Consider the following 10,737-nt stretch of genomic DNA (forward strand, 5'->3'; position numbering starts at 1 on the left):
ATTTTGGGAGCCATGTGATCCATATGCAAACACTTGCAGGTACTCGTGAGAGGGAGCTGCCTCGCTGCCCAGCACTCAGGAACAGCTAATTCAACCTTTGTCCCCAAAACCTGTCACCTGATGAAGGATTTCAGGAATTCACCAGACTTTGGAATTTCTCCTCTCCTTTCAAAGCCTGTATTGCTGAGTGCTGACTGTTGCCATCTCTTCATGAAGTTATTCTCATGCCCTAAGCCCAGGCTCTTCCTGAAGACAGAGTGACTGTCACTGAGAGGGCAAATGGATTTTAAAAAGTCAAAAGCACTTATCCCAACTTTTTTTTTAAGCCATAAGAGATGTTTTTAGTATACTAGATCCTCCTGCCTCTTCTTCCATCACATTAAATGAAAAGTCTTTCCAGCTCTGTGGGACAACTCAAAGCCATTATTAATCCTGAGAATATGGGATTTGTAATTTACTGTCTCTCCTGGTAGAAGGCATACTGCAGGAACCAGCTTGGACATTTAAATGAGTTTTTTAAAAAGTGAGCTAGTGTCTTTATCCACAAGGACTTTACTTCTGTAGAAGAAACAGCTCAAATTATAGCTTAGTACAACATTTAATAGAAGACCTGAGACAGCCTCAGGCTTTTATCAGTCAGAGCAAACTCTGGTTTACAGAGGTGCTGTCAGAGCACATCAGTACATCGGGGCACATTTAAAGATGAATAGCAAAATGAGCAGAAAGGAAAGGCGCTCTCTTCCCTCCTTAAGTGACTGGTTTTGATGTGCACATTGTTCTGCAAAGGAAGGTATGTTTAGGTTTACCTCCGCTCTCTGGAGATCCCAGATCTCCCTGTTTCACACACTCTTCTCAGCCTCTCACCTTCACCAGCTGTGCTGCAGCCCCCAGCAGGGAGAGGGACTCACACCAGGGCTTTAAGCAGAGCCAAGCCCCCAGGCTGTCTGCACAGAACACCCGAATAGACCTACCCAGGCTCCCCCCTCGCCCTTAGTACAACTGTTCATACAGAAAATTTGAAGTCAACATATGCCCAAGCTAATTTTCAAGCAGCCGTTTAAGGTCTCCTAGCCTCCTCCAGAGCAAACTACCCTTTAAGACACATGCAGAATTAACCTCCAACATTCCTGCAAAGCCTTTGCCCATGGCTGCACCACCCACACGCTCCAGCTGCACCAGCACAAAGCACTCGGTCCTGAAGCTGAAGGCCAAACCCTGATCAACAGAAGCAGCCAGCTTTAGTAATAACGTCAGGGTGGCTCAAGTGGCCCTCACTGAACACCTACAAATGGGAGCAAAAAGTGTTTTCAGCACATATGAAGTAGTTTAATTCAGATAAACAGAATCCCCAGCTAAGATGTCCTTTGCCACTGAAAGACGAAGTTGTTTAACCACAGAATCACAAAAGTTTCCATATTGTTCAACACCTTCCATATTTAATTTATTTAGATATTCTCTACATTAAAGTACTCATGCCAACACTTCCAACCTCCCATCCCTACCTCAAGAAAAATAGACTTGACACAGCTTTAGGGTGGAATGCACTGGAATAAAGTTGCTATTGCGTCCAAGTTACAGAGAACACTGAACAAACTATAGAAAGAACTGCACACAGGAGACGTCAGGGAAAGCTGGAATTAGCACACTATCATTCAAGTCATGTTAGCACCTTCCTAGACAAGCACTGAAGGCGTTTAGAGAGGTGTAACATGCTTTGGTTAGCTAGACCAGAGCTTAGACTACATTAAGCCTGGAAAAAAACAAGCAAGCCTGCCAGCACTGGGCTCAGAGCCTCATATGAACCGATTTGAGGGGGAAAAAAAAACAACACTGATTTGGCTGGCCAAGTTTTCAGTGTTTAGGAATGTTGAGCTCCCCTGGCTAGCCAAATCTGTGCCTGGAGTGCAAACCACAACAGTTTCAAACACAACTCAGGACCCAGTGCCACCTAGAGCATGCTTTATACAGAATTCAAAATATCCATTCACACATTAAATTGCTTTCTCCTGTTACATCATTTAGTACAAGACATACCTTAAAAGCTGACCTCCCACCAGTACAACTGTGTCAGGTATAAGAGTTTTGGTTTTTTTTTCTTCACATCTCATGTAATCCCCTTCAGTAGCAGCACAAAGCCTTGAATTACCTAGTTTTGCCCACTGGGACACCATCGATCTCAGGATGCTTTAGCTGCTGTTTTGTGTCTCTGGCATTTCCAGAATTCAAAGAAGAAAAAAAAGGGTAAGTAGGAAACTTACTCTGCAAACTTCAATTCAAACCCTTCAATTCAGTAATTAAGCTGTATTATGCTACCTTCAGGTAGCAACCCACTGGCCTGTGACCTCTGAAAAGACCCTTTGCTAGTGGAAAAGCACCTAGCATGCCTTCCATGCCCTCAGTTCATGCATATCTTTAAGAATCTTAAGCCATAGTTGAAAATCAGTGACTTGCATTTTTCAGAAAGGTATGTTGTCATGCACACTTTCCACATATTAGCCTGGCCTTTAGGCACACCAGCAGAACAGCAGTGCCATCTGTTCCACCAGCGGCATGGCAACTGCATACGATCACACTGAGCAGATGCTTTTGACAAAGAAGTCACATTTGCTCTTTCGTGTTTTCTAAACCATGTGCTCCTAGTTTGAAAGTAAAGATTTGCCATTTCTGGTGATCCTCAGACATTCCCTTGAAATGTCTACAAAAGGTCCAGTTCAAAAAACAAGCTTTGTGATAGCTATTGCACATTTATAAGAGCTGGCCTAATATTTTCCTGAAGATCCTGGCTTTGGAAGAAGGGATATTTTAAAAACTGGTATCAGTGTACATTGGAACACTGGCACAAATGTCACCTATTCTTGGTTTTAATTGTAAGGGCGACAAGTAAACACCAACACGTGAAAAGAAAACAAACAGCATTTCACAGAGCAAGGAGTAAGAGATGAAGCTGTGGCTAGTGTTTTGCAGTTGAATCTCGAGGATAGAATTCAGCCAGTGTTGTCTGAGGAATTCTCTTCAACATCTCCTTGGGGAAGATTCGCAAAAGCTGCCATCCGATGTCCAAGGTCTCGTAAACAGTGCGATTTTCGTAAGGACCTGCAGAAAGCAACGACAGGCTGAAATACGGGGCAGGAAAATGCCTCATCACCAGGGAGATCTGAGAACAAGGTGTTAATGCATACTGTGATGTTCTTGAAACAGACTCTTACCCTGAGCAATGAAGTTCTTCTCAAACTTCTGCAGAAACTCCAGATAAAGAAGATCATCTGAGGTAAGAGCTTCCTCACCAACCACAGCCTTCATAGCCTGTACATCCTTTCCAATAGCATAGCAGGCATACTAGAAGGGATAGAAGCAGAAGTGCTTTTACCTTGATCATCCATGTAACTGTTTCTGTCCAAACCCAAAAAAACTAAACACTCAGTCAATGCTTTAAAGCAGCCTCAGGAATGTTCTGGATTGCAACCATTTGGCATGCCCTTTACAGGCTGTTTAGCAAAAGGTGTATTTGAAATATGACTCTGATGCTCTGAAGAGTTTTTTTTTTTACATACCAGTTGGTTGGATACATCTGCGTGATCCTTCCTGGTCATACCCTCTCCAATAGCTGACTTCATCAGTCGAGACAAGGAGGGCAAAACATTAATAGGTGGGTAAATCTGGAGGAAAAAGACATCCAAGTATTTCAACATCAATACTTTGGGAAGTACAGAGGAATCTTAATGTTCTAACCAGTGTGGTACACACCTGTCTGTTATGCAGTTGCCTATCCACGTAGATTTGTCCCTCAGTGATGTATCCAGTCAAGTCAGGGATAGGATGAGTAATATCTGAGGAAAAAAATGGTTTGACAGTTTTCAGACCTTTTGTATCGGTTCTAGCACAGATGTGGCAGCTTTTTGCTGTTAAATGACTTCTGAAGTAAAATGCCATCAGTTAGTACCCCCGTACATTACTAAGTGCTCTTACGCAAGGATTAGAGCTGCAAGCACTCCTGATAGAGGGCCAGAGAATGATCCTAAGCCAGAAACGGGCAAAGCATTTCTATTAGCAATATAGAGAGAGAAAGCAGCTAAGAACTGCAATATTCAAATGGAAACCTAAATGCCACAGGACCTCCCATCTTGCTGTGTGTCCTAAGTAAGGCAGCTTGCTATAAAGGAGTCCTTTAGACTGCTATTTATTAAAAACACTTGAAAATAACTCACCATCATTGGGCATGGTAAGAATAGGAATCTGAGTAATGGAACCATTTCTGCCTTCCACACGCCCAGCACGCTCATATATAGTAGCCAAGTCAGTGTACATGTAACCTGGGAAACCACGACGGCCAGGCACTTCCTCTCTAGCTGCTGAAACCTGAGGGAATCCAGAAGAACATTTCCAAACAATCAGATCATGCGCAGACCTGTTGTCTCCCCTAATTAAGCTACACGAGTGACTTAAAGTACTTCTTCCTCAGGGGATACCAAAATACAGCCACACAAACCCCTATTAAGAGAAGTTTGTCACCACAACCATGTACGACAAGACAAGATACCAAGGCAAATGAGAAACTATAATCTCAAACTGCTGAATGCCACTAGTCAAGTAAGTTTAGCTATCACAGAAGCAGTAGCTTTTTGACTGCTGAACATAATCCTAGACAAACAACAAATAACTAAAAGCCTCACTGGCTAGTTAAGAACATTGTAATAAATACTAATTGTAACAGCTTGAGCAGAAGTTTACATTCTCACTTTATACTACAAACCCTTTCTGCCAACACCCAGCACGCAAGTTAAATGCATACCTCTCGCAAAGCTTCAGCATAGGAGCTCATATCTGTCAGAATGACCAACACATGCTTCTCACACTGATATGCCAAGAACTCCGCTGTTGTTAGAGCTAGACGAGGTGTAATAATGCGTTCAATGCTGAAATAGAACAGAACAGCATTATTTACGACAAGTGCTTTAAGGCTGCAAGGTAACAGTCCGAAGTTACAAATACTTAAATTCTCTGGAAATCTGCTATGTGCACCAACTGGAGGTACCAGAATTTCATATTAAACTTCGCTGCAGAACACCAACATAAGTGACATCTCACAGGACACCAGCAAGGCTTCAGCTTCCAGTTTGTTCTTCTCAGCCTTTTCCCAACCATCACAGTGTAACTACTTACGTTGGATCATTGGCCAAATTCAGGAACAGACACACATTGTCCATGGACCCATTTTCCTCAAAGTCTGATTTGAAGAACCGAGCAGTTTCCATGTTCACCTAAACCACAATATTAAGGCATCAGTGCCAGACCAGATTTTAGTGTACTACACTTTGCATCATATTAAGGTCTAAGCACCTCATTAATAATCCATAACCAAAGCTCTCTGCATCATGAAGGCTCCCCTACATTCCCAACAGAATGAGTTAATTCTAGAATTCCAGGCTAGAAATGTTAAGCTTCAGACACTTCACCCTGTTCAGACACACTCTGTTACATTACTTATGGACATTTAGGATTTTCAGCCATTCAGCCAGCCAATTTAGCACTGTTTAGTTGTACACCTAAGACCAACTTAGAATACTTTCAAAAAAAGTAGTGTTCAGCTGCTCTCAGCATTGTCTTATTTATTACTCAAGCATCATTTTCCTCCAGTAATATTGACTTACACCCATAGCAGCAAACACGATGGCAAAGTTTTCTTCACTGTAGTCCATCACATCTTTGGATTTCTTCACCAAGCCAGCTTGGCGACATATCTGAGCTGCAATCTAGGGGGGGAAAAAGGGTTTCAGTCCAGCTGTATATTTGACGCTATTACACTGACCAGAATTTAACTTAGTTTACTTTTTAACCCCAGTGAAATGCAAGCCACTGACCATTTAGAGAGTAGCTTTGAGTACTCACCTCATTGTGGGGCAAGCCAGCAGCTGAGAATATGGGGATTTTCTGCCCCCTGGCAATACTGTTCATCCCATCTATAGCAGAAATGCCAGTTTGAATCATTTCTTCTGGATAGATACGACACTGGGGATTGATTGGCTGACCTGTTATATTTTTATTTAAGAGAACATGTTTGTTATCCCATGTACATGTTTGAAGCTAGCTCAAGCTACCACTGACCTTGAGCACTGATCTAAGGCTCATGTTAAAAGGTGCAAACCCCACTGTCAGACCTCCAAGTCTTTAGATATGCCTGGTCAAACTTGTGCCTTTTGTAGATCCCAAGACTCTGGCATTCTATGGTCACATAAAAGGTAACACTACTTTCAAGAAAAGCCTGTCAGGTTATTAACTTTTTATCTTTGGAGGCTGTATAACTAAGATAGTCTACAAATACTTCAAAGAACAGCTTCCAAGCATCACTGAAAACAGCTATTTTCTGCCCCCTCATCATCCTACACTTGAGTAAATGTGATTTAAGTTTGATGCCACACATATACTTAAAAATAAGATTAAACTCCTCCTAACAGTTAGATCCTATGTTCAAAACCGAAACTATGCTAACATTCTGAAATCAGAAACATCAGATTTGTCTTTAACGCCATACCAGAAATGGATTAAGAACATACCCATTATGTCAAGGAAATCTTCAGCCAAAACAATGGGGCCTCTGTCTATAGGTTTTCCTGATCCATTAAATACTCTGCCTACAAGAAACAGCAATAAAAATTAAAATGTAAGTTACTGTGAAAATCAGTTAGTGTGTGATAAGTCTGTTCATTCTTCAAAGCACGATGCAAATACTGACCAAGCATATCCTCAGAGACAGGGGTTCGAAGAATATCCCCGGTAAACTCACAAGATGTTTTCTTAGCATCAATACCTGAAGTTCCTTCAAATACCTGTAAATATACCAGAAGAAAAAAAAACAAACACAGAAGGAAAAAGGAGAAAGGAGTAAGTATTGTGCTTTACAAAATAACACACTAGAATGCTGCTTCACAGCTTGAGAACTTGATCAGCCACAGGGCAGAAAAGCAAAAGATTTCAGGAGCAGCTCGCTAGTACAAAACATCACACAAAAAACCTACTTTAAACAAAATTCATGAAGTGTATCAGCAACCCACAAACCCGGCACCATTCCTTTGATCTCAAGTATTTTCCTTTGCCAAGAGGGTAAAGTTTCTTCAGATAAGAAGAATTAATATTAACAAGAAACAGCTGCTTAGAAGAAATACCTGCATCCACATAGCATAGGAGTCGGTCTTGAATCTAATACTGTACAATTACAGTACAATTCCTTCAATCTAGCACCACAGACATTTATGGGGGGATGCAAATAAAAAAATAGGCTTTGGTACCAAAAGAACTTATCACAAGATATGGCTCAGACAGATGCTGATTAATAGAACACTCTTCTGCTGCAACAAGAGACACTCCTGTCCCTCATCGTACCTGAACTACAGCTTTGGAGCCACTGACTTCCAGCACCTGCCCACTTCTTCTTGTGCCATCAGGAAGAGTCAAGTGGACGATCTCTGCATACCTAGGAAACTGAAGATGAGCAAGGAAGATGGTGGGAAACATTAAAATCCAGAAGAACAGTCATGAAGTTAATGTTATCAGTTTCAAGCAAGCTTAAGCTTAGCAACTACTTTTTTTTTCAAATAATTTTATCATCAGAACAAAACTCAAGACAATTAAAATTTACCAGGCTAAAGCCATTTTTACAGGGACTATACAACATTTGCTCAGAGTTGCATGCTGCAGAAAGACCTGACAGAACCTGTTCTAAAAACCCTTAGTAGCCCTGACATACTAACAGGAAGCCACTGTGCAGTGCCTGACAAGAAGAAAAAGCTGGCTTTTGCCTGTACATAGCATCAGTTGCTTGCCTTCAACTAACTTGCCAGTAGTTTGAAAACAAGCCAAAACTGTTCATAGTTCCTTTTTAGAGACCATTATGCTTTGGTAACAAAAAGGTCAGGAACAAAGTGAATATGTACATTTCTACATTCAAGTTTACACAACATTTTGGGGATTTTTGTAAAACTGAAACAGTGTTTCCTCTCTTCCCTCCAACAGTCTGAACTACTCTCCCTTTCTTCCAGGACATTGACAATTCCCCTTAGCTCCACAGCAATTTACATATTCTCATTTATCTCAGTAGTCAGAAACATATCTTGCATTAAAATTGCTCAGTGGACACATGAATTTCATAACAATCTGGGTTTAACCTGTCACAGCTTTCCTTGTAAGCTCTCCCTCAAAAAGCTTCACTCATTTATAATTTGAATCTTTACCTTAACTTGATCCAAGATAACCAGGGGACCATTCACACCTGATACAGTTTTATAAGCTGAAAGAAAGCAAGCCACAAGTCAGGTATTTTCTCGGATCAGCAGAAATATCCTACATAAAGTTTTCCAAGCTTCATTCCTATCACCAGTCTCAGGTTTGTAGATTTTGGGCCCAGCTCTGGACCACTTCTGTGTTTATTATGAATTCTACAAGCAGGATCAGGTACAGAATTGTGTGGCCAGCATTTTTTGCCACTACTTGCAAAGCACCTGAGGCAACATTAAGATATATGATATTGCCATTTTCTTGTCTGTCACAGAAATTCATTGATGCAAGACTATACTTGGGGATAATCTGAATGCTACCAGGAACACCAATACAATGTAAAGTTGACATTTTAAGCTAAGAAAATATACAGTTGCAAGATCTTTAAAAAGCGGGGATAACATCTGTAATTTGTGATAAAGAAGTAATCACGGGTGCCACTGCAAGTTATGCCCAACAAATGGTGAGAAGACCTTAATACTCAACTTCAAGGCTTTTTTTTTTTAACCACAGAAACATCCTGCTCCATGACCCTGAAACAGCCCTCATGAAAGCCTGGACTTGGCCAAACAAACAGATCTTGTGCACCAAAGCTGATCAGCAGATCTTCTACAGTAAGTTGTGGGTTTTGGCACACTGCTGAAAGGAAACCTTATAAAACCTTTCCTGTCTCCTGGGAAAAGGTCAGTGCACTACACTGTAAAAGGCTGAATTTCACCTTAGCCAAACCCCTCCTACTCTGGGGTTATCCTAGCTTAACTCAAGGGTTGACACCTGATAGAAGGCCACAGCTAGCCAGTTCATCAGAAGGCTCATGTCTTAAACATCAGCAGCTCAAGTATTAGCACTACATACAACTTTCTGAGGTACTGGGTGCCCAGCATTCATAATTCTGCTATTAGCCCAGTGGAAAAAGCTGTGAATATGTAGTAAACAGCCCTCCTGCATTGCTCTAAGGAGACAGTAGTATCCTAGCATCACTTGACCCACAGGTAACACTGAGTCAAAGCTTTATCAGGGTCACAAGGAGCAGTGACCAAGCGGGTGACTGTTAATCACTTATCCCTGGGAGGGAAAAATGAGCAAGTGAAGCCATCTGCAGAGCAGGAAAGACACCAGCACCCTTTCCTGGTCATGCCACAAGACAGAGGAAATGGGTACTCAGGGTACTAGGAGAGATCACAGATTCCCACAGCAGCAGGCCACAGGGAATCATCTGGCTTAGGCACTTCAGTCTGCCCAGGTTTGGCACACTTGCCATACGTTGTCTAGACTGTCAACAATGCGGTATTTATGCTTAAACAAACAGTTTGAACTGTTGCAATGTAATCTCTTAAATGGCAATAATCAAAACTGCATTAGATAAGGTTTGAGGGTTACTGGGTATACAAGATGATCTAAGGCTAGAACTCTCAGTTTTATCTCTTCTCAAAAAATTCTGATAAACACCCCAAGACACAACATGTATCCCTGAATTAGTCTTAGTCAAAAGCACATGCTGGGCTGCTCCTTTCACCTGAGCAAGGAGAACTATGCAGACATTATGCTACGCAGAGGACTCTGGTTAGACTGCAAGTGCTTGCAGGCCCCTGTCCACAAGAAATGGAAAACATTATCTTGAGCAAAGCATTTCATCTCATGACTGTCTCATGAGCACTTCTTCCTCAATCAACTGGAAAAGGCTTACACTCCTTGCTTTGTCCACAAGAAAATATTTCCTTGACATCAATCAGCATCAATTCCCCTTGAAAGCAGCTCGCCACTGACTCAAAATTCCTGTTTCCATTAAGGTCAACCAGTTCTATGACAAACCAAAAGCAACTGAAATGTTTTTTATATCCAGCTTTTAAACAATGTCAGTTTGGGCAAAAGCCAAAATCTACCTGGAAAAACATGAACTGAGTATTAAGTCACCTTGGCTCCAACCTTGGCAGAAGTCTCCACTCCAGAGTAAAGTAGAGCAGTAGACATGGGTGGCAGGAATCATACTGATCGATTTGGCTTTCAAACCAGACTGACATTTTCAAAGAAACCATCGCAGAGAAGCTCCCTGGCTACCACCATGTAAGTAATCACACTACTTCGGTGTACAAGTAGAGTCACTCGTGTAATTACTACCTAGAACAAAAAAAAGCCCAGAAGAAAATGCACCTTCAGACAACTTTGACTTCCCCCCCCACTAGGCTGCAATAAAGAGTTTTCTACAAGGTTATTGTATTTCCCCTTTTCCATCAGATTTCTCAACTTCATTTTAAAGGAACAGAACCCACACCACCCCCCACAATTTACAGTAATTTCCTGTTCCTGCTAAAAACCTAAGTTTTTCACAAAGGACACAGAAATGGCCTACATTACCCAGTAGGGGACAGGCTCGTGGTTCCAACGCGTGACTAATTTCAGTGTTTAGACAGAACAAAGCCGTGAAAAGCACCACCGGGGCAATTAAAAGCCCACACTCGAGCACGACAC

General features: G+C 41.7%; 1 protein-coding gene across 1 annotated transcript; it reads right to left on the reverse strand.

Moving 5' to 3' along the window:
* Positions 1-1,416: 1,416 nt before the first annotated feature.
* ATP6V1B2 (ATPase, H+ transporting, lysosomal 56/58kDa, V1 subunit B2) lies at positions 1,417-8,281 on the reverse strand (the record flags this gene model as incomplete). Its single annotated transcript, XM_010290999.1, has 13 exons — positions 1,417-3,093; positions 3,207-3,336; positions 3,552-3,656; positions 3,745-3,827; positions 4,206-4,356; positions 4,790-4,913; positions 5,161-5,258; positions 5,649-5,750; positions 5,887-6,026; positions 6,552-6,629; positions 6,731-6,824; positions 7,378-7,476; positions 8,226-8,281. Coding segments are annotated over 13 exons (1,403 nt in total), but the record flags the coding sequence as incomplete, so codon positions are not given.
* Positions 8,282-10,737: the final 2,456 nt, after the last annotated feature.

The sequence above is a fragment of the Phaethon lepturus genome, unplaced genomic scaffold (assembly GCF_000687285.1).
Source record: "Phaethon lepturus isolate BGI_N335 unplaced genomic scaffold, ASM68728v1 scaffold33337, whole genome shotgun sequence".
Taxonomy (NCBI): Eukaryota; Metazoa; Chordata; class Aves; order Phaethontiformes; family Phaethontidae; genus Phaethon; species Phaethon lepturus.